The sequence below is a fragment of the Saccostrea echinata genome, unplaced genomic scaffold (assembly GCF_033153115.1).
Source record: "Saccostrea echinata isolate AGI-Se365-2 ecotype Australia unplaced genomic scaffold, CSIRO_AGI_Sech_v1 ptg000057l, whole genome shotgun sequence".
NCBI classification, from domain to species: Eukaryota; Metazoa; Mollusca; class Bivalvia; order Ostreida; family Ostreidae; genus Saccostrea; species Saccostrea echinata.
In genome coordinates this window covers 4,770,739-4,796,224 of record NW_026889806.1, presented here as the reverse complement: position 1 = coordinate 4,796,224, position 25,486 = coordinate 4,770,739, and the positions used below count along the sequence as shown (strand labels likewise).

General features: G+C 31.6%; 1 protein-coding gene across 1 annotated transcript; it reads left to right on the top strand.

Annotated features, from left to right (window-relative positions):
* The first annotated feature begins 14,635 nt into the window (after positions 1-14,635).
* LOC133174158 (uncharacterized) lies at positions 14,636-24,029 on the top strand. The gene is made up of 10 exons (XM_061309217.1): positions 14,636-14,749; positions 17,016-17,144; positions 18,220-18,351; positions 18,571-18,680; positions 20,450-20,710; positions 21,283-21,345; positions 21,438-21,578; positions 22,055-22,294; positions 23,096-23,317; positions 23,711-24,029. The coding sequence occupies exons 1-10, from the start codon at positions 14,702-14,704 to the stop codon at positions 23,976-23,978; spliced, it is 1,614 nt and encodes a 537-aa protein (XP_061165201.1). The 5' UTR covers positions 14,636-14,701; the 3' UTR covers positions 23,979-24,029.
* The last annotated feature ends 1,457 nt before the right edge of the window (positions 24,030-25,486 follow it).

Here is a 25,486-nt window from a genome sequence, read left to right as displayed (position 1 = left end):
AAGCCATGAAAACGAACTAGAAATATTTCTCTTTATACGGTTAGATCGCTAGATGTACAGCAGGTGCCTTAAACATTCAAAAAACAGCCTTGAGATGTCACAGTCATTGCAGTACAGAAAAATACGGCTTAATCCTGATCTACCTGTTGGTCTGTGTACAACACACCGTGTATTATGTGATGAAAAGGAAATTATATACCACAAATAATTGTATGCTGTTGGTTATTGGAATTTAAATTCACTTCAATTAAAAATCATGATCGTTTGAATGGCTAATACAAACCCGTCAAAGATCAGAAATAATCTGGAATCGTCCCGTCCTAAAAGCGGGAGGATTGTTAATGTAGAAGGTCCCGCCCTCTCTTTATTGATAGCACGGGTACTAGTGTTTCTTCAAGACTCGAAATATTAAGATATAATTTGACGCTATCATGCAGTCCTTTGACAGATACTACACTGTCTTTGAAGGACCCACACTGATTATATACACTTTATCTACACAAATCTCTAATGCAAACACTGAACCGCGATAGAGTACAGTCCGCAATAAAAGAAATATTCTGCGTGAGCACTTTCTTTTGATAGCAGGTCCAAGTACAAGCATTCCTAATTCCCCTTCCGCGTTTGCTCAAACGGCCAAACCCCCTTTATATAACAGAAAGAAGTCTTACTTTAATTGATGGGTCGACATTAAACGTCCTCCCGGACAGGTATGGACCTCAATTCACACCTTAGGCAGGTGTGATTCCACTACCTGTGGGTTTCTGATTATGGACAATTACAGCTGATAGCGTGTATGAGGCAGTCAATAAAGGTTATCTAATGGAACATAAATATTTTATAGAACTCTCCTGAAGCAGGGATACAAAGTTCACAATATGTAGCGATCGAAGAAGAAAATATCGTGAGCGATCACTTTTTGAATGCGCAATTTACCTTTTCTTGAGAATTCTTTAATATGAAATATAATGCTCTCTTAAAAAGGTTTCAATATGTTGTTATTATGTTCATTAAGTTTATTCCCACATGTATTTGATATCTTTAAATGGAAACTGATTTTACGAACGTTTACTTTTATTCTTCATAAATGATTTCTTTGTTAAAGAGCACATTTTAAAGGTCCCCTCATAAAGTCTATTCCGTTTCTGATGAATTTTAATCTTTTTGTACGATCGCTTACTTACTTGTTTATTTTTCGAATTTAAAGGCTATATTTTTAAATGGAAAGACATACAATCCATTTAAAGTTAATATAATAGACCAAATCGATAACGCTTCCCAATCTAATATCCTACCTATTGAAAAGTGAAATTTTATACACTGTAATTTTTTATTATTTATTGAGACAGAAGGAAAAATAAAACCAGTAAAAATTATAAAAGAAAACCCACTTCTGACATCTTTTTTCCCAATTTTTGAGAAAAATAAGATAAACAATCATGACTTGTGAAATTTAATTGGGAAAAAATAGAATGGATTCAGTTCAGTAGAGGATAGAGAATTGCTTCATTGCAAAAATACATACATTAATGTATGTAGAATACCAGCCAGCTAAGGATTTACAATCAGTTTAAAACCCCTTTTTCAGTTGTAATATATAAAATGAATAAAAATCAAAAGATATCAAATTAACTTACTAAATGTTTGAGGATGAAAAGGGATTCTACTTTTTTTTGCTTTCATACTTGTAATGTTTTAGAAATAACTAAACTACTAACTAACTAAACTACATAGCTGTAATTTTGATAGATATAAAGAGAAGCGTATTTTAAAAGTAAAATATGCTTGGATGTTTTACTGACCATAACCTGTAGTAGAAAAATAAAAACCGCACTATAAGGCAAACGGGATGACGTTTTACTTTTTCATCATCAATTCCCCTATTTATATAGTAATACTCTGCTATCATCTGTATATAGGGTTTATGTCTTCCAACTAATTTGGTACTGAAAAGTATCAATTTTCAAACCAAAGCATAAATAAATTTTGTTTCAAAGTTTTCAGCCATCTCGTTTAAAACCATCATTTCACAAATTCTATGTCATTATAATAACCATGTTTGCAAATAAAACCTATCATTGTGTCGTACTTTTCCCAGCAATTGTTAGGCCATTGTTTTATACCAGTTTGAATTCGGTTTACCAGATCAATAAAGAATACTCACGAAAGGTGTCACTGGTCATCAGAGAATGCCTACTCTTCCCAGGCACCTGATCCCACTTCTAACGTTCCCAGGAATCTGTGGGGTTTTCCCTTTTCACGATTTGTATTCTCTACTGTATACTGTATTACTCTTCCCAGGCACCTGATCTCACTTCTAACGTTCCCAGGAATCTGTGGGGTTTCCCTTTTCACGATTTGTATTCTCTACTGTATACTGAATTACTCTTCCCAGGCACCTGATCTCACTTCTAACGTTCCCAGGGATCTGTAGAGTTTTCCCTTTTCACGATTCGTATTCTCTACTGTATACTGTATTACTCTTCCCAGGCACCTGATCCCACTTCTAAGGTTCCCAGGGATCTGTGGAGTTTTCCCTTTTCACGATTCGTATTCTCTACTGTATACTGTATTACTCTTCCCATGCACCTGATCTCACTTCTAACGTTCCCAGGAATCTGTGGGGTGGGGTTTTCCCTTTTCACGATTTGTATTCTCTACTGTATACTGTATTACTCTTCCCAGGCACCTGATCTCACTTCTAACGTTCCAAGGGATCTGTGGAGTTTTCCCTTTTCATGATTTGTATTCTCTACTGTATACTGTATTACTCTTCCCAGGCACCTGATCTCACTTCTAACGTTCCCAGGGATCTGTGGGCTTTTCCCTTTTCATGATTTGTATTCTCTACTGTATACTGTATTACTCTTCCCAGGCACCTGATCTCACTTCTAACGTTCCCAGGAATCTGTGGGGTTTCCCTTTTCACGATTCTTTACTGGATTCATGAACTTCCATTACTTGTTATCTTAACCTCTTACAATACATATACATGTAGCTAGAAACAGGAAATTCAGGCTGAACATATCAATTCTCGGAGAGAGACTTAAAAAGTACTAATAATGACTGAATGATATATGGAAGTTCTATACATTAATTACAGACAGGAACATGTAAAGAAAACAAAAGACTGAATTTTCCCTTTCACATACTAACAAGAAAGTGGGGGAAATAGCAACGTTAATAAGAAAATTCCTTGTTATGTTTCGTAGAATTTATTTATAACACAATTATGCAAAATTAATGATATTCAACCATGAACTTTGTAATGATAACTAATTTTTAAATGCAAATTCATGCATATTATTTGCATCATTTTTTCTTTTGAAGATTTCATTGAATTGATTCGATTTTTACTTAAGGGGACCGTCTGGGGTTTTCATTGCGCAATATTTTGCGCAGCATAGTAAAATAAAGCGTATTTACTCTTTTAAAGCAACTATTTTTACATAATTTATAAAAATTAACAATTTTAGGAAATTTCAGGATAAAAAATCTAATTACGTTTTTAAATAACTGATTTTTTGAAGGATTTTTCAAATGATGGGTAGATAGACGTCGTAATAGTGTGTTTTTGACGTTATGAATAACCGAAGTTCTTTAAGCGGGGTCATTAATTCTGTCATAAAATAAAAAGTATAAAATAGATGCTCTAGAAATTTTAAGCATAGGAAATTGAGAATCTCACAATCATCTTAATTATTTTTTATGTAAATCTGTGGTATCTGCCATGTTTTGTTGTACTCCATAAAAACAGGAAAATATCATGAATTTGACATTTTGAGACGCCCCCTCTGGAAACCAGACGGTAGAATTTTGTGTTTCTTCAATAAAAATGTACAATATAGTATTACCCCTCAAATAATATAATTTGAACAAAAAGTCTATGGTAGTATTTGTATAATTTGCTTTTTTCCTATATAATCCTATAGTAAATGTACCTGTATTTTGAGATGGTCCCTACACAATAACCAGACAGTAGATTTTCACTAAACTTGGCATGTATACTAAAGTCAATCTAAGGTACATGTGGTATAAAAATAAAGAGTTTCTCTATAGTAGTTTTCACACAATAAAACCCCAGTCGACTCCCTTAAGGTATGTCACCCGTGACATAGGTTATATAAAGGATTTTTTTAGGAGTGTATTTTAGATAACTACTCATATTTCATGACTGAAAATCTTTAAGAAAATTGGGGGTCAGTGTGCATCTTACTGAGCAACAGTACAATTAATTTGACCTTTTTGCACTTGAATTGTAACATTAAGGTAAATCACTTTAACCTTTATCATATTTTACCAAATACAATCATGGCAATAATTATCTTATTTTATAGAAAATAGATTTAATAATTTTTTTGAGAAAGTCCTGAAAATTAATGCACGTAAATTGTAATGTTTAGGTTAATCATTTGAACCCTTATCATATTTTACCAAATGTAATCATGGCAATTAATATTATCTTATTTTATAGAAAATAGATTATATAATATTTATTATTGAGAAATTCCTGCACATCAATGCTCGTAAATTGTAACGTTTAGGTTAATCACTTTAACCTTTATCAAATTTTACCAAATGTAACCATGGTAATAAATATTATCTTATTTTATGCAAAATAAATTGAATAATATTTATTATTGAGAATGACCTGAAAATTAATGGGCGTTAATTATTGTGTGACCTTTCTGCACTTAACAAAAATCATATTTGTAGTATTAATAATCTTAGTATGCAATAAAATATTTTCTTGTACCAAGCTTTTAGTGACTTAAGTGTATCGTTTAATTCAAAATAATGAAAGAAATGTTTGGGCCAGTGACGTAAATTTTGACTTATTGGTCAAAATATGTGATTTTCAGGCGAAAAACAATGTTAAGTTTATATTGACTTCTTAAATATAACTTTATTATTTATTTTGGCCAAGTCTGTTGATTGAATGTGTAAAACATATTTTAAAGATATTAACTGAAACCTATATTTAATATTTCTAGCATGTTATACGGAAAAAAATTCTCCGAGAAATATAAAGGGCTAATGTTCCAAGAAATCAAATCATTCAAATGTGTAGATGTGAAGAATTGTCTTGTAAATATCCTTTGACCACAACAAGTACTCCCCCATAAATCTTTGCATTTTGTGAGCAGTATTTAAATTGAATATTGTATAATTTGCATTGTGTTAATAAATTTTGAAGTAAGAGGTTCTGACCTCATTTTTCTCAAAAGCTGACGAGTTACCTTTAACTTGAACATTAAGATGTTTTAGAAGTTTTAATCTATCATTGGGTCGTATTTTGGCTGACTTGTTTCATATCAATTGTAAGGGTTTTGTATTTATACTGAATTTGATTACGGAATGTTCCGTCTACCTGATCAATACATAGGACTCACGGCGGGTGTGACCGGTCAATGGTGAATGCTTACTCCTCTTGGGTGCCTGGTTCCACCCCTGGAGTTTCCGAGGGTCCGTGTTTATGCCCTATTTAAAGAATTGTATTGTTTGTAGTTTTTATAAGATTGATCGCTGTTCGTTGTCGAGACCTTTTTCATTTATAGACTTATTGCGCCGACATAGAACGGTAACATGTGTTCTCATTCACTTCTTTCTAAAAGAACAACTTGCTCTATTAAATATTGTATTACAGTATTAATTTTTGCTGCATATTCTATTTAAAATTGTGTAATTTGAATAATAGTGAATGCTGTCCAAGTCTGAAAATACACAACATTTAATAGATTCTCCATAAACAGTTTGATATCAGAAAAAATTGAACCATCCATCAAGGTATGTAAGTGTTTTAATAGCTGAAGTCAGAAAAACATCCACAAATTCAGTTACTGGTCTAATTTTTTTCTTCTTTTTTTCTCTCTCTCAAAAAAATTGAACAAAAAAACAGTAACATGCCTCGACTTTTTATAAATTTAGCAAAGCCAAATGCCTAACGAATACGTTTTCATTTCTTAAAAAAACTGTTCATGTCAAACATGGAAAACCCTAGTTTGCATAGGAAATTTAGGATTTTTATTTAAATCAGCTTAATGGAAAACACTGCTCAGCGAGTGAAAAATATGTAAGTATTGTATTTTCCTTTCGACATTTAAACCTGTAATTGCCTTAACCCTGGATATAAAAATTTACAACATGATAAAGTTCTCTCTTTTAGTCAATCAACATCCTCTGAGATATCGGGACATTGCAGCGATAAGAGTTATCTCTCTTTGAATAATCGATATGGCACAGAATAATTTACAACGCTATAACATTTTCTGATGCAAGCACTTTGAAGATAATAAAATAGGGAAACCAATGTACTGAATAACAACATGTTCAAGATTTTTTTATGGAAGAGACCCAATCAAAACCATGTATTGAAAACAGAAGAATTAAATTACCACCTCACGACAACACTTTCAAATTTAGACTTGGCATTTATAAATTGATATTAGAAGTATCTAATGAGTAGGCAATGAGTTTATTTATTGGTCATTTAGATAAAAAAATATTTCAAAAACATACGATTTGGAAAATATATAAAACTTTGGATGGGTTTTAGTGACATGAATTTATAAAATTAATTAAAAGTTAATCTCAGTTTTGCATTTAATACTAATTTTTCAAGATAAACTCACCTTAAATGCCTATGGTGTTTATGTTTGGAAATGTAGGATTGTATTGGTGCTATTACTTTTCTTCAGTAAAACAGATTGAAATAAGCTCAACCTCACTGTTGTTTTACTTGGTTTAGGTCCCATAATTCCCTTGTAATTCTAGTTTCGTCGCACTTGTTTTTTTGAAAAAAAAGAAAAAAAACAGCACATACTACGCCGTGAGAACTATTATCAACTTTTACTAATAGCAAAGATTTTGTTGATGTGACACAAAACTAATGACTTTTCATGAGACAGGATAGAAGTGAGACGGACCTTTTTTTCAATTTTATGTTACTGGAAAAAAGGTTAAGAAAAGCCTGATCCTGAATCACTACCCAAATGACATATATACAGTGATTTGCTTTGAAATCCCCATCATATCATATAGATACTTTGATGGTTACAGAGAAATAGCTTTAAAATTTTATTCAATCAAATACTTAAGTTGTTCATAAGAAAAGAAAATGCTACCTTCTAGCTAATTGTTGATCTATATAGAAACATTATCGATCATCTTCTCTCATCAGACAACAAGATATCATCGATCTTGGACATTCCCCAAAATAAAACCATTTTGTTTAGTTTCGAATTGATGATGATCAACCTGACTTAATAGTGATTTTGTAAGCTATTATTATGGAGAATTTCAATAATGAATGATATTCTGTCACTGAGACGAAAATCTTTCATTTTTGAAACTCATTTGAAATAACAGATGACTTCAAACCACGGAAATCTGACTGTGTTTCACTCAAAGACAGCAAGAATTGGTGAAAGTGATTACTTATAAAAATGGAGATTGATTCTACTGCTCAAACTGACGCTGATAATGTCACGATATGTACCAAGTTATCAAAGGAAAATATAGCTATTTGTCCAACTTAATCATCGAAGGTAGGTCCAGTTAAATGTCCAACTGAATAACCGAAGGTAGGTCCAGTTAAATGTCCAATTAAATAACCGAAGGTAGGTCCAGTTATGTGTCCAACTCAATAATTATCATAAGTAAATGAAATTATATGTCAGGCTCAGTTATCAGAGATATGTAAAGTTGTATGTCCAAGTCAGTCATCAAAGGAAGATCTAGTTGGAAGTTATTTGTTAATCTGTAAACTAGGTTATGAAAGGTTAGTATGGTAAAAATCTTGATTTATGTTATCAAGGGTAAATATAGCTATATGTCAGATTTCCAGCTTAGCTATTAAAGGTATATTTAGTTCATACGTCCAACTTAGTTATCAAAGATAGGCATAGTTATACGTTTAACTCATTTTTCAAAGGTAGATATAGTTGTATGTCAAGCGAGGTTATAAAAAGTAGGCATAATCATATGTCAAACTCAGTTATCAAAGATACGTACAATGTAGTATCAAAGGTAAATAGAATAGTACAACTCAGTTATTATAAGTAGATACAGTGATATGTCTAACTCAGTTATCAACATAAGTATAATTATATGTCTAAAACAGTTCTGGAAGGTAGATTTAGTTTGATATATTTCCAACCCAGTTACCAAAAGTAATTGATAATTCATATGTTAACCGCTAAGATAATGAATGTAGGTGGATAAAAAGGACTAAGTTTTTTGAAAGAAAATGATTTAAAAGGAAATTGAATTTATTTGAATATAGCTAGTTTTCTGGTATCATTCTAAAGCAATACCTCTATTATCTTAAAGAACGATATTCAGTTGGAAAAAGTCATAAAGAATAGAACTTTGTCAGTATTTCATCACAATTGGAAGAACAAATTATATTTTAAAAATGAGACAGGTAATTAAAAAAACAAGCTGATGATACAAAGTATCTTCAATCTCGTTTGATTTCAACATTTGATAAATTATGACCTTTTTTGCAAATACAATCTGCCGTTAGGTCGAATGTTGACTGACATCTTTCTTACAAATTTTTAAGCCATTGTTTTCATACTGAATTGACTACGGATTTCTCGATTTACCCAATCCTGACAAAGAGCACACGGCGGGTGTAACTGGTCGACAAGGATGCTTATTTATTCCTCAATTTACCTGATTCTATCTCCTATGCTTTTATAGGTTCGTATTTTCTCTACTCACTATTTGCGTTGTTTTAAGGGACTTTTTTCCTTGACAATTGTTCATTATCTCCATATTTCATCACGAGTACTTCGGATTCAATAATCACACGTTATAGGACTGTTTTAATGTTTTTTACCGGTAGTATTGTTTCATTTGGTAAATTGACATAGAAACTTGCGATGTACTTATGCATATCATACAAATGGCAACTATATATTTCATTTAGTTAATTGTGTAATAAAATTTCACTACTGAAAACCAAAACACACCCTTTTTCTTACAATTTCTTTCATGCACAATAGCATAATTTCAATATCACATTAATTTTAACTTAAGTTAGAAATAAAACCTTCGCGAAATAAGACATGAATGTATTGCAGGTTCTTTTTAATTTGAATATCTTTTGTCAGCCATTTTAGATACCAAATCCATCTACTTATTCTTAACTGCAAATATAACTAGTTTTAATTTCTTTCTTAAACGTCCCTTTACCATTTCTTCACTTAAGGACCCACTATATTCTTAAGGACCCTCTATACACTTAAGAAAAAAGGTTTTTTGGACATTGAAAAAAAATATAGTATGTAAAGTGTAGATGTTAAGCTTATCTATTACATTTTCAACATAGTGTACCTTGCATTTATCCTCAGGAAAATGTTCAAATACAATGACGTACTGATGAACAGAAATCATTGTTGTTTACTTAAGTGGGCAAAACATCTGCAAATAAAGTGTTCAATTTATCTATCTTGGCCTATTGAAATGTTATGAATGCTTGATTTGATCACAAATTAAGAAATACTCTGTACATTTCATTTTTTTTTTATTTTAGATCAAAGGGCAGATTATTCTATCTTTATAGAAAAAAAACCATAGATTCAGAACTCTTTAATACAGTGTACAGAGGACTCTTAATGTAAAAATGTTCCACAAGACAGTAGTGTTTTTAAAATTGTTATGAAAAAAAATTAGGCTTTTTTTGGTTCTACTCTACACGTAACAGTTGATCCGATACACAAGATAAGTCTATTAAAGTAGGTTCAGATAACGAACAATGATCGATCTAAAAAATACCTTGAATACAAATCTGTAAACAGTACATAAAACACAGACCTCTGGAAAGTCCAGAGATGGGATAAGGTGACAAAAATTTACAAATATGTTGATGATACAAGGATATCAACATTCTCGTTCAAAATCAACATTTCATAAATTCTATGGTCGATACAATGACATTACTTGCAAATACAATATGTCATCAGATCGCATGTTGACTTCTTTCATACAAAGTGTTAAACCATTATTTTCACACTGAATTGTCTACGGATTTTTCCGTTTACCCGATCTTGACAAGGGGACACACGGCAGGCGTGACTGGTTGACAGGATGCTTACTCCTTCATGGTACCTGATCCAACCTCTGTTTTAGAGGTCCGTGTTAGCTCTGCTCACAATTTGTTTTGTTTAAGCTGACTTTGAGCTTGATCACCGTTTGTTTTCTTCACACTTCCTGAAAATTATAAGTTTAAAATAGTAGAATTGAAGGTAATCAGAGGAAATTCAGGTTAAAATCATTTAATATGACATACTAGATTTGTAGACATCATTTTCTTTTTAATAAAATTTATAACACAAACATCTGAAAAATTTTATGAAAAGTTAGTTTATTTTTGATTAACTAGATGCAGGCTATTAAAGTGTAGTTAAACAAGAAACACACTTACTGGTTTTATGGAAAACGCACTCTTTTAAATACTGACAACTATTGACTATGGCTTTCAAATCTTGGAAGTTCCTATTGTATTGCTAAAAATAATAAGGTAAGTGTACATTAACAGTAAGTGTTTTAACGAGAGGGTGATTAAACAAACATAGTCTACGTAATGATGACGGCCTTTTAAGTTCAAACTGCGATATCCATCAGGATGATAAAGCGAAATAGACCATAATGAAAGTCTTAAATCATTTGTTACAAAAAATGTATTGCAGCAGACTGAAATTCTGCACAATGGTTTAAAGAATCTCACTGCATTTTAAAAAAACATTGCAAATAAATATTATGCTGTATCAGCACATACGTGTGATTGATAAACTTCTTTTGCCAAAAGAGAAAAAAAAACAGAACTAAAAAATTTACAGAATATGAATTTTCATATTGATTTCAATAAATTTTTAAAACATATGTACGTTTTCTTGCATATAATCAAGGAAAGACATTGATTAAATCTTATATACATAAATTCCTTTGATCTGTCCTAGCAACAGTAACTTTGAAACATGCACCGTTTGACATTTGGTTATTATTAATAGCTACAAGTCTGTGTTTCCTATTTGGTTATTATCAATAGCTACAAGTCTGTGTTTCCTACGTCTGTCCAGGTTTTTCTTTAGAATTGAACTGATTTCCCCCTCGTCAGGGAAGGACATTGTCTGATCATCTGTGAAGAACAGCTGTCAAAATTATCTGTACACAGATCATCGTGACCTTTAAAAAAATAAGTTCATTTTATTTACAAAGTAAAGTCGGAGAATTCAGAAAAACATTTTACGTCAAACCCATTATTCATTTCAACAATACAAGATACTTTTACATAAATCGATACGAGTAAAAATGGAATAAAAACAAGATTGTCATGTTTGCGAATTAACAAAATCATTTAAAAGGATTTAATTAATGAATTCGAAATTTAAAGAGATATTCTTAAATGTAATTTAAAGATTTTAAAAATCAACTTCTTTCTAAAGTTTATCAATTATATCTGTGAACAATTTTGATCAGCTGATTACTTGCCCAGGTGAAGATTAAATCAACACTGATCTTAAACAAAAGAAGTTTGGGTGTGATCTGACGTGGTATTCATTATCCTTTCTTATATAGTACGACGGATAAAACAATAAAGTCAGATCACGGAACATTTACTGAGAATAGTCTTACCATTTAATTATCAATTAGCGGAGATTTCCCTTTTCAGCATGACAAACAAGATTATTTATGACCTATATTTCATAATTGTTCATAGTAAACCTGTTAACTTCATATTTTTGTAATTTTATTAATCATGTCGAGTGCTACAACGAGGTCCTCCACTGCCAAGGTAATCAAGATTAATTTTTAAAAAAAATAATTTTTAATCACTGATGATTTATTAAAAAAAGTGAATTTCTATACTTTCTGAAAGTATATAAATGCCAATCATGTAACTAGATTGAAAATTAAGGACCCACGTAGTTCGTTTTTTTTCTGGTCTTAAAGATTAGTCTAAATAATATCTGTAATATGATAAATTTTCATTATGAATATAAAAATGTAAATAAAGATGATGAAAGTCAATAATATATATAAAAACGTTATACTGAAAACTTACGGATTTTTTATGTAATCAATATTCAATAATTATATAATGATCATATCAGATGGAAAAATGCATCTACATGTACGAAATTTTCAAATACGAGGGTTGATCCAAAAGTTCGTGGAATTTCTTTCTAAAATTTTATCTTGATGTGATTAAAGCAATCAATAGACATATTTATAAAATAGGGCCATTATGCAACAATACTGGAAAATTTCACCAAGTTCCAATTACACTTAAGGTCAGAGGAGCCTTCTTAACATAGACAGTTGTAAAATCCGGGGGAGACTCGTAGCAGCAAAAAGATACATTAAATGTGTTCACTCTCTGTGGGAATAAAATAATACAATACTAAATTGTTTAATGGTATTGCCCATTATCACAAATGAGCAATTGTTATACATTTCATATAACTTAATGTCTTTAGCAATATTCAGCTTTTCCAAAACTAAATTTCAAAGGTTTTATTTAGGGTGTGTAGGTTTTTAAGGTGTGTCACTCCTGACATGGGTTACATCAAGGATTTTTTGAGAAGTAGATAACAGCCCATATAGCATGACTCAAAATCGCAAAGAAAATTGGGGGTCAGTGTTCATTTTACTGAGCAAAAATTGCACTTAAATTGTGGATTAATCACTTTAATAGGCAACAAAACATTTTCTTGTATCAAGCTTTGTACGACTTTAGAGCTGATTGGTTGGAAATATCTTGTAGATTATAATAATGAAAGAAAAAGTTGGAGCGAGTGATATAAATTTTGAGATATTGGTCAAAATAAGTGATTTTTAGCGGGAAAAAAACTGTGTAAATTCTGTCTTCATTTCTTTAATACATCTTCATTTTTCTTAGAAAAGTCTGTTGAGTGGATGTTTAAACTTTGCTCTTAAAATATTGACTGAAGCCTATATTCAATAATCCCAGCATAAAATAACGAAAAGAATTCTCTGATTCAAAATATGTAGGGCTAAAGTTCCAAAATATTTAAATTTAACAAATGTGTAGTTTTGAAGAATTTTCTTTTTCTGAATATTCTTCCACCACAAGAAATAACCCCCAAAAATCTTGTTTCTTTGGGATTCTGTGAGCAATTTCTAAATTTAATATCGTATAATTTGTTAAATAATTAAAATATGTTATAAAAATTGAATTGTTATAAATAGTAATGAAGTAAGAGGTTCTGACCAAACTTTTTTAAAAAGCTGACGAATGTCATACCTTAAGTTATATGTAAACATGTGGCTTTTCCACTTACCTATTAATCGCGTTATGAAAACGCTTTAAATTATACGCGCGAAGAAAAAGGGACTTTGTTCTTCCATAGAATGATACGTCGTTAATTACAGAGCTGAGATAAAAAAAAGATATTCAGATAGTCTAATCAAAATAGAAAATAAAAACTGTGAAAGCAAAAATAATTAAACGTTTGGAGACTATTTTATATCAGGTTGAATTCGATATATTTTGGAAAAAATGAGAAATTTTACTAATCAAATTCAAAATTAATGCTTCTGAGAGCTCATAAGGTGAAATTCATGACAACGTCCTGAAAATGCATTCCATTGTGTTTTTGAGTATCCAAATTATATACACAGCAATTTGACAGAAATCTAAAAATACTAATTACATACCCCAAGAACAAAAATTCCTTGTCAGGAGTCTAAAAATAAGAACATTACATACCCCAAGATCCTAAATGTCCTTATCACAAATCTAAAATAATGTTTACATACCCCAATACTTCAGTTTACTCCTGTTCAGAAATTATTTTCATTATTTATTTGATAAACCTTTTTCATAATTTATAGTTTGTTTTTAAAAAATTTAAATTTAATTATTTATTTATTTAGAAAAAGAGATATTAAATAGCTAAAGTTCCGAAATACAAAAAGGAAATTATTTTTTGAAAAAATCTATTTTGTAACTTTATCTGTTTTACTAATATACAGATGTACCCTCAATCCTTTTTTTTCATTTTTTTTTTAAATTTGTTTCATATAAAACTAATTTATGTTTGACTTTGTTCTAAATTGAAAAACCTTGCGTACTTTGCATTGCTGGCATGCGATATATCATACTGAAAGTCATCTGATCAGTTTCATTTGTCCTGAATGACTAGTTTCAATAAGGACGTTTAAACTGAAGATTTGTCTTACCAAATATTGGGATTATCTGTATAGTTATATTCAAATTTTTCAATTATATATATAAGAGTAGAAGAGATGAAGTTTTTTTTTTCAGTTATGGTATGGGTTTGTTATAAACTGTGTGACCGAATTGTTTACATTTTGTGCTATCTATCTATCCTTGGCTTTTGTTTACATTTGGTGCTATCTTTCTAATCCTTGGCTTCTGTTTCCGTCCATTTTGTCAACTATGTATCTGCAAAAAATACAAAATAATTCAAGCTTAAAATGGGACAGGAAGATTAAATCGAATACATCTATATTTAAATACGCTTCAGATTAACACAATTGGTGTTGATAACACAAAACCTTGTATTAATTAGGATAATGTAGGCAGAAAACAATGTGTTTAAAAGTCTGTATACGGAGATAGATGTCGTTAGTGGGTACACTCGATGGAATCAGTATTCATATTAGCTCCTCTGTCCTTCTGAAGGTTATTTTATACATTTCCAACATGGCTGCCTCGCGAGAGAATGTGGATGAGAGGGTTCTGAGACTATGGGTATGTCTGCGTGCTTCATATCTCTAATTTATCAATCTTTGTTTCTTTAGTGATATTTTTATTATTTTTTATGGTCATTAAATGTGTTTTCATCTCCCTTATGCAATTATGAAATACTTAGTGAGACATTGTTTACATGTCTTTAAGAAATAACTTTATTTCTGATTTCCTCTCATGCGAAAGTCTGCAAATACAACCTATCGTTAGGTCTTATTTTGTCTGATGTGTTTCAAACCAATGTACATGTAAGATCACTGTTTTATACCATTTTGACTAGGATAACTCGGTCTATCTGATCAATACATAGGGTTCATTTCGGTCGACAGGGGATGCTTACTCCTCCTAGGCACCTGAACCCTCCTCTGGTATTTCCAGGAGTCCATGTTTTTGCCCTGTTCACGATTCGTATACTTTACTGGATTTATGAAATCGGTCATTTATTGATATATTCATCTTTTTACTACTGGCCTAAAAATTACTGATAGTGCTACTTTATACTGATAATTTCCGATATTTACTGGTATTATACTGTTGGTACTGAGAATCTTAATATTTTTCTTATATTTTTACTGTTGTTACTGATAATTGCTGTTGGTTCTGATAATTACTGATATTTACTGTCGTTTTTACTGTGGATTCTGATAATTACTAATATTTGCTGAGAGTTACTGTTGATACTAAGAATTGCTGATAATTACTGAGATTATTTTGATGTAAAAAGAGACTGGGGGATAGACTCAATAATTAAAAGAAATTTATTTAATTGAATTCATTTATCTTATAAGTTTTTTTAATTCGTATTTTTTTTTAGAATTTGTTACTTAAGTGGCATCAAGGAAAGTACATATTTTTTCATAAAAAATATTTTTAAGTAATTGTTTTACTTTTCTTTCTTTACTGCATGAACACATTTAACTTTCAGTTTCTCTACCATGTTCATTATCACATTTTGGCACCAATTTTCAACTCACGAGATATATGGACAATTAAATACTACAAATTACGATATTACTCGAATTTCTCGATCATCCTGTTGCATCCAGTTGCAGTCAAATTAAAAAAAAATAAGATATTCTAGACATTCATATTCATTTTATTCGTTATTTTTTTTTTTACTGACATGCCTTTGTTTTTGCAATTTCTCAGACGCTATTGTCATTTTGAACGAAAAGTAGTTTTAATTTCTTTTGACATATATCAAGATCTATTTTTTTTTTTAAAAAATACGACTTTAAAATAATCAGGAAGTATTCAAAATGTTTAAAATCAAACTCTATCTTAACATTGTTTAATCTTGTCCTCGCCCTGTCCAATAATATGCATAAAATATTATGCTACATTTAGTGGGTGCTCGTTTTAAGTAAAAGAGCATTGAAATTTTGCAGTGTAGCTTACAAAGAAAAGCATACGTATTTAATATAAATGGAACAGTCTGATTTCATATTTAACGTTTCTAAAGAAAGGGCTATTACATACCCCGTACATTCCATCACATTAAAGAAATATTATACATGATACCTAGTCCAATTTCGGTACTTTTTTGTATTCTTCTATTTTTCAAAGACGTTTCTCCATACAAAATACAATCATAAAAAAGCAAAAGTACAATAAGTAATCATAAAACAAAAGTACAATTAGTAATCATAAAACAAAAGTATACAAAAAAGGGGTAAAGGTACGATATTTCTGTGCACTTCTTTCCGAAATAAACAATCTGCACACAATTAATTAGTGAAAGTTCAGATGAAGTTGACACCAGTGTGTGATCTGTAGGGTTATTTATGGTCTTTATTAGACATGTATTGTCTGTACACTACCAACAGGAAGCCGGGTAACCCAGCTCCCCTGTCACACTATACCCTCCATTGTCTCTGGTCTCCTACGGTCGCTATAATTTGGCAGCAAAGCCTAATAGTCTATTGTTTTGTTTTCTCTTTCTGGTTTTGTTCTATTGAATCCATTGTATTGGTAACCCGATAGCCTGTGTTGTATGTCAATTTACTTGAGTAGGTATTGAACTAGAAAACAACTTTTCACCTCGTTACTGTTCAGTTCTAACATTGCATGTTCAGTGGATTAATGTTAAAAATGAGTAAAATACATGTGAGTATGGCAGTTTTTTGAAATGGTCTCATGCTGTAAACTTTATTTTTTTTATGAGACTTATAAATTCGTAATATGTTCTTTGCACAAGGAATATTGCAAGTTATTATTCCACAATCTTAGGAGAATTTAAGGTAACTTTATTACTTTCTTTCTTTGTCAGATGGCGAACTACAAATCTAAGGTCTCCTCCCTGCAGCAACATCTTGGAGATCTTCTGACACAAAAGAAGTCCCTACATTCCAGAGTTGTGGCGGAAGAATTTGAAAAATTTAAATTAACTGCAAGTAGGGTATGTTTATCTTGTTATTTATTGGAAATGCTATGAATTGCTACTTAACGAGTTTAAGATTGCATAGGCCATTATTATTAACTACCTTTTTTTCGTTTTGATGAATAAATACAGCCCCTGGACTTTAAAATGAAAATTCAATCATCCTACGCTGTGAATAGAACTCAAGTTTTCTGTATTTTTTGTATCCAAACAAAAATTTAAAGAATTTGTATCTTTCTAATCGCTTTTTCCACAAGTGTTGGAATACAAAACTTAAAAAGTTCCCTTTACAAGTGGACATGGCAATTATATTCTTCATCTTAAAACCTTCATTCATATGTAGACGCCACCTCTTGCCGGTGGAGAGCTGCAAATTTTGACCTATACTCGGCACTCATGGCCATTGAGCAGTGAGGGATCTTTTTCGTGCCAGCACCTACTGCGACACGGGACCTCCGTTTATAAGGTCTCATCCAAAGGACCGGTCTCCACGTCCCTTTAGTGGGATTCGAACCCGCTAAGTAAGGATAACCTCCTCACTTTGCGACTCTAGAGCAGACGCACTGCGCCACGCTGGAGACCAAACTTTTTTGATTGATTGATTGTATGTTGTTTAACGTCCCATTCGAGAATTTCACTCATATAGAGATGTCACCATGCTCCGGTGAAGGGCTTCAAATTTTGACCTTTACTCGGCACTCACGAGGCCATTAAGCAGTGAGGGATCTTTATCTTGCCAACGCCTGCCGTGACACGGGGCATTGGGTTTTAAGATCTCATCTGAAGAACCCGCAACTTTCACTTCAAAGTGCTGAGCGCATGGCGAAGGAACAGTTGCTACCCATTTTTATCGACTCGGTTGCTACCCATTTTTTATCGATTCGGCGGCCGAGATTCGAACTCACGATCTCCCGATCACGGAGCGAGCGCTCTACCAACTGAGCTTCTGTGAACGGTACTCAAACTTTTTTGATGATTGTGACTAGAAGCAATATTTTGAATTGCACTTCTGATATCAGGCAACAGATTCAAAGGTTTATTCTAATTTAGTTTTTACGTTTATCTGATATAAGTTCTAACACTTTTATCTTAGGTTATGAGTGGTGACGCCACGCCAGCTGACGTCAGACAAACTCTGATTGGTCTAGAGAAAGCCTTGAAAAAAGAAGGACTATTCAAAAATGTCAAGTCGGGATTTACACATCTTAAGAAAGAGTTTTTATCCGTAAGTAGGTCTCCATATATTTACAATAGTAAAATAGAATACTGAAATGATTCGAATAAAAAGAAAAAAAAAGGCATTCGTCTTAGTATGATTTTTTTTTTCCAATTTTTGCCTTAATAAAAAGGCAATCATAATAAGATTGCTTGGTGTTTATCTCTCATAACCAACAGAACATGGACACAATCCTTACATATAAATGAGTACCCTTTATATACTTAGAGCTCCACAAATAAGACCATCAGCAAGCCGCCATCAGATTCAACGGTGGAGAGACCTAAAAGATCCACAACCTCTGTGATCGGAGAAACAAAGAGGGAAGCAGAAAAAAGGTAGGACTTGCCAAGTTTCAGTTAATGTAGATATGAGAGAGAGAGAGAGAGAGAGAGAGAGAACAAGAAAAAGAGAGACTGTAGCATACGAATTTGATTAAACAGAGGTAGACAAGATAGTTTCAAACAAGATTAGAAAACTAGCAACCGGTATTCTGTCAAATTGTTTCTTCATATTTGTTTATTTAAATCAAACTTATAGAAAATACTTTAAGAAGAAATACAATGTATACAGAACAGGAAGATTTCTTGAACTTGTGTTCTCTCCTGACTTATTATTTTTTGATATTTTCAATGAAAAAATATATTCCTCGTGAGGAATTTAATATATACGTAAATTATACAAATGTATATAATGATTTAAGATTAAGAAGAAAGGATCGCTTCAATATACATGTATTTATATGTTCACTTTATAATTATAAAAAAGGAATCGGGTCTTGTTATAACACAGTTTTAAGATATATAAATGGGCCAGTAAGTTATTCGATATGTACTTTTGCTGTCAAAGTCTCGTGAAATGACATATGCATCACAGTGAAGTATTAGTTACAAACATGAGATCGGCTTTCACTACTATCTAGTCAATGATATCACTTTCTTTAACACAAACAAAAGTAAGACAATGTTCAAACGACAATTTAATATTGGCGTAAAATGTTTGATCGAAACACAGGTTCAGTGACTTGACTTCTGCGCGATACACGAGAAATGACAATTACTTTTTCAAGGATAAATGTACAACATGCACAATAATAAGTCAATTTATTCCATCAATCAAACAGCACAAAATTGTAATAGCCTGATTATTTCCCAATTTTAATTATTAGTTTTTTTCCCATTAGATTTTAACAGGTTTTGATTACGTTTCTTTTTTGTACATACTTGTGTAGTTGTCATTGATTTTACCTTTTGTTGTTCCTATTTCAATGATTCGCAGTGTAATGAATTGTTTTAAACTTTCTTTTAAAGTCCCAAGCCGTGAGTCTCAGCTTAATTACTAGAGGGTGGATTTTGTTGTTAATCCAGAGACAAAAACTAATTGTGTTTATTTCTTTTGCATCACTTGTTGTTGAATGTTTGTAAAGCTGTCTTACTTGATAACCCACAAAATGAACTGCATAAATGTTTGTTTTCAGTATGCTTTTTAAAAACCAATACGAGTTATCTTAATTTGTTTTAAAGAATGAGTAATACTACCAAGCTATTGACATTAATATTTTGGTAATGTTTGAATTTGAGCTAAAAAGAATGTTTCGTGTAAACTGTTTATTTTGCATAGCTCTTTAATTTAATATTTTTAACCATTTCAGGATAGAAAATCATAGTCTTAACATGTAGCAATCAGCAAATACAATTTATCATTGAGTCAAATGCTGACTGACGTTTTTCATACTAATTGTTAGGCCATTATTTACACACTGAATTGTCGACGGATTTTTCCGGTATTTCCCGATCATGACAAGGAGCACACGGCGGGTGTGACAGGTCGGCTGGGGATGCTCACTCCTCCATGACACCTGGTCCCACCTCTGATGTTTGGAGGTCCGTGTTTGCTCTGCTCCTATTTTGTATTGTTTAGTAGACTTTTGAGCTTGAATAATGTTCGTTATCTATATATATTTCATGTACTAAACACTGTATTTAATTATAAATCTGCAACATTTTGGATATCGTTTCTTCAGTATTATTCTTGATTCATTAGTTAAAGTTCAGAAGGTCACCTTCTTAAATTGCTGTTGTGAATATTTATTTTTTCTACTCATCAGAAGAATTCAGGCGGTAGGCGTGGGTAATGATGAGGTGAAGAACTTGAATAAAGCCGTTGGGCGACTGTTTGACCACCTCAGAATACAGAAATTGTCTGAAATAGCACGTGAAAGTACCGGCATCACGCATGGACGCTCGCCGACGACGCTGGCAAAAAGAGCAGACGACTCCGATGATTTTAAGGAGATAATTAAAAAGGTCCGAGGTCTGGAGAATGAATTATTGAGACAAAAGGCCTCACAAACTTCAGAATTAAAGAGGTTAGTAAATAAGGAGTTTCAAACGTAGAAGATTAGAAATACAGGATCATATATATAAAGATCTGGGGCCCGTTTTACAAGAGAACTTATTACTTAGACCAAAAAACTTTAATTGATTGTAAAATCTTACTAACTTTGTGTTTCTTAAAAATGTTTGCATAGAAATATCTTTCTGAATTCTTTTAAAAAAGATTAAAACTATTTTCAAAGTAATGTAAAAAGGAAAGTTATTTGCATAATAACATTTTGATCTTAGTCGTAAGTTCTTTTGTAAAACGGGGCCCATATTTACATAAAATGCTGTAAGAAGATTTGTACGAATCATCCGATTCAAGAAAGACACGGTATAGAAAGGAAATGCTGATAGTGTCACAAAATCATGATAGATAGATGTAAAAGGGAAATTCTGAGACAGATTCTGTCCCAAACATTAGAATCAAGCAGGTACGCAATGCATATCTCAACATTAGGGAATTTGTTAATCAAAGATTATAATGACAAACAATTTATTAAAAGGATGTGAACTCTTTTGTCTGTTGATTTGTTGTTCATATATTTTTTATATGGTACAGACTGAGCGAAGAAAACAAGGGATTGAGAAATACAATAACAGAATTACGGAGGGAACAAGAAAGGTAAACTAATTCTTATACTGAGTACTTAGTACTAGTTCTGAGTTTGTAAGTCTTTGATTTGCAAACTATTGCTTTATATTCTTGTCTGTCAGGTTAAAAGGACTGCAGCCCATTACAAAGGCAGCAAAAGACAGACAAGTAGAGAAACTGGAGGAGCAGTATAATAAACAGAAGCGAGGAATGGAGGGAAAGATTGTAGAATTGGAATCAGAACTGCAGGAAAATCTCAATATGTTAGTCATCTTCTCACATAATCTTAAGTATACTTCAGCAAGACAACCACAGAAAAGCGCACTAAAGATATATAAATCATGTAGAATTATTTCTTATTTTCAACAAAAAGCTACGAACAAACAAAATGTAAAATGGAAAAGAAACGCTATACTTATTTTTGGCAATACATGAAAATGGTTGAGAAATTGAAACTAAGAACTCGAGACTTAGAGTTGTGAATCTAAGGTTGTGAGCGCATTGTTTCTCAAAATGATTATTTAAATATGAATATTAGAAAATACATGTAACATCTCCTAAGCGTATGAGTTAATATGGATAGTTGTCTTCTGATAGAATCAAGGATATTGGAAGTGAATTATTTTAAATGAAATATCAAAGTCATATGATTTTTATCAACATGTAAAAGTGGATAATGAATTTTCTGCTAATAAAATCAACATAATAAAATGCATGTTGCGCATTTTTTAATCTGCAGAACATTGCGAGAGAAAGCTGAACTTGAGCAGATGATAGTTGATGGCGTTTCCAAACTGAAGACCTCGATTACGTCACTACACAGAAGAATTTGTGGAGAAAAGCCCGAGCGCACTACAACCACTCTTACGCTAGATGGCGTGACCGACGAGAAGAAGAGCATCGACATCCTCCTCCACAAAATCACTCAGATTGAGGAAAGCGCCAAACTGCTCGAGGAAAAGAACAGCAGACTAGGAATGTGAGTACTAAAGATTCACTACATTTTACTTGGTATCATTTTCATGAATTTTGGGGCCTATCCCTCACCTACAAAGTTACTTTCCAACGAATATTAATATGCAGCAAAATTTCTTTCATTACATAAAGTTTTCATATCGCCATGAAACTGTTAATATTCAACAATCTACAAAAAATTTATTCCTACGAATTTAAATTTAATATGTAAACTTCTCAATGATACAGAATGAGACAATCTTCAGTAATTTACATGAATGAATTTATGCACTTACGTACTAGAATACTAGAATCAATTTTTTGTGTGTGATTTAACATGGTTGCCAGATTTTATTTAGAAATTCTTAAACAGAGAACTTAGTTGTATATCGCTTTAATTCGCAGAGACCATATAATAAACCTTTTTCAAAACAAAAAATGAACACCTATTGACACTCAGAGAGGTCCAACAGTCATGTACACTGTAATTGACAAGTCAATCATTTTTTTCATATTTAAATTGACATGCGAAACCAGGTGGACAAACGTATTGTAAGAATCTAATTAAAAATATCTTACAAATTATGGGTTGCTTAAATATCATAAAATATATGTATTCAAATATTGATATTTCTTGATGATAATATAAGATAATTTAATATATACCTATATTGCAATCATTGATTTTCTCCACAATCTGAAGAAGATTCATGTTGTTGAAGAAAAAACTAAACGTTTCCAATTCCAAATCTCAGATCAAACAAAAGAATTTATAGTCACCTTTCCTGTATTGAAAACTTAGATTGTGTATACTTTAAAATTGTAGCATTCTAATTGAGAAAGATGACGAAATTGATAAGCTGAGAAACTCCTTGCTAGAAATCTCGGAAGAGGTTAGCAAAATGCATGGATCCATCACAACTCTAGACAAGAGTTCCAAAGCTTCAAAGGATGAGAAAACAACTTCTTGTGAAATGGACACCCATGAGACAAAGGCTGTGATAACCAAACTACAACATGTCAATACAAGCATACAACAATTCAAGAGGTTAGTTGTTTAAATACCTAGAGCTTTAAAAGGTGATGATGGAAATACACGAAAATACTGGTAAATCAACTCGATGTTTAAACTTATAGGAATCATCATGTCTTTATTATACACATGATACAAAATTTCACCTATGTAATGTGTTTCTAATCTTAAATTATACCCGAAAAGTAACTTTGCAAATGGGAAGCCTTATAAACGAATGTTTGACACAAAAGTTACTTTCAATAGCAAAATTACGTCAGACCCCCAAACCAAGGTTATTTGGCAAATGTGATTGCATTTAAAAACAAAACATTTTCGGAAGCTAAAGAGTAGATAGGTGTGACAAATCTAGTAATCCTATTTTATTTCTGTATATATTTCTACATATTAAATAAATTATCTTTTTAGGATCCTGCAAGAAAAAGAAAAAAGCACAGTTAATCCTAAAAACAACGATGACTTGATCCCACTTAAACAACAAATAAATAAACTGTACGAAGACTTCGTCAAAGATAATCCAACTGTGATCGATACATCGGAAAAACCGTCACGTGATGATTCTCCGAAGACACATCGTGAGAGATCGAACGAAATTAATCAACTCTTACAAAAACTTAGTCGGGTTGAGAAAGCTTATAACGCTCTCAAACAACAGAACGAGCCTCCTGACATGTGATCAAATGTCACGAATATCCTCCTATATTACTACTATGTAGTGAAAGGGGGATTCGATTTTATATTCTATCAACTGTTTTCTTCTGATCAACCACCTGTATTGTCAAGCACAAATCTTAACATTTTATAAAGAGCAGTTATTCACATTATTACATTTCAGCCCAACGTGGACGGGGCTTAAAGTCCAATAAACAACTAAGGTTGGCCAACTTGGATTTTTATTGTGCTATATTTTACGCAGTAGTATGAAGTACAGCGTATTAACACTTTTAAGAAATCATTTACAAAAATCATTTGTTAAAGTTTACAACATTAACATATAACCGATAAAAAAACTATGAAAAAGAAATTGATTTTAAAAAATGATTTTTTGCATTTGGAGGTCGTCATTGTGTGATCACGAAGTTATGAAAAATTGAAGGTCAATCTTTAGGAAGAGGTCATGAAAAACCATAATTATATGCTTTTAAGTTTTTAATAAAACAGAAATATACAAACCTCTTAGCTATTTTTTCTGTACAAATCCATAGATTCTTTCATTTTTGTAAGACGACAGAATCCTGCATTTCTTACATATTTATATAATATATTTATATTATGCATATTTAGTATTTTTCATCATACATGTATATTCAATGAGCACACAAAGTCTCATTTATTATTTTATTATTATTTGATTATAAAGTACAAAAATGGCAAGTTACTATGTATCCAAAAGTAAATATACCTGTTTTTGAGACGATTCTTAAAAATTCCCAGAAGGTGGCTTTTTTAGACTTTGTTTACCACTGAGCCATTGTTGGTTACACATGGTATAAAAATTATATAAGATAATGAAAAGTTTCAGCACCATAAAATCCCAAGTCGGTTTCATTAAGTTAAAAAGAAAGCATTGTTTAAGTTCAATGTCTTAATTAACTTTAAAGTTTTGTATTGTCCTTCATTTCATGGTAATGACTTTCGTTTATGTATTTATGTATACATTTTCTTTTTTCAATCTGTCCATTTTTGTCGAATTCCTTGTAAAATGCCAACTCTGTTGTTACTTTTATTCAATAACAATAGATATCAAGGAAAACATAATGTAAAGACAAATCGTATCATTCAGTGGTTTTGCCTAGTTGAAGTATGGTTCTTTGATAATTTTGATTTTTTTTTGTTATGCTTATTCTCTTAGACAACAGTTGGATAGCTGGCTTTTTCTTGACAATGATAATTTAATCTGAAACTTTGTAGATAGCTCTCAACTAAGTCTCTAGTTATCTTCTTATGATAATGATAACTAGGAACGATCACGTTTATTTTTTTAAAATGTAACATTTTTAAAATAAAAAGGTGAAACCTACAGTTGGTGAATTTTGATTTATTAGAAGTAAATAATTCAGAAGCGAGAAAAAGGGTCCTCGGAAAGAATGGCTGACAACTCACAAAATGGTACATTCTTTGAAATCACTTCTTTGTCGACATTCTTAATCACACACTTTCCTTTTGCTGACAGCTTAACTATTC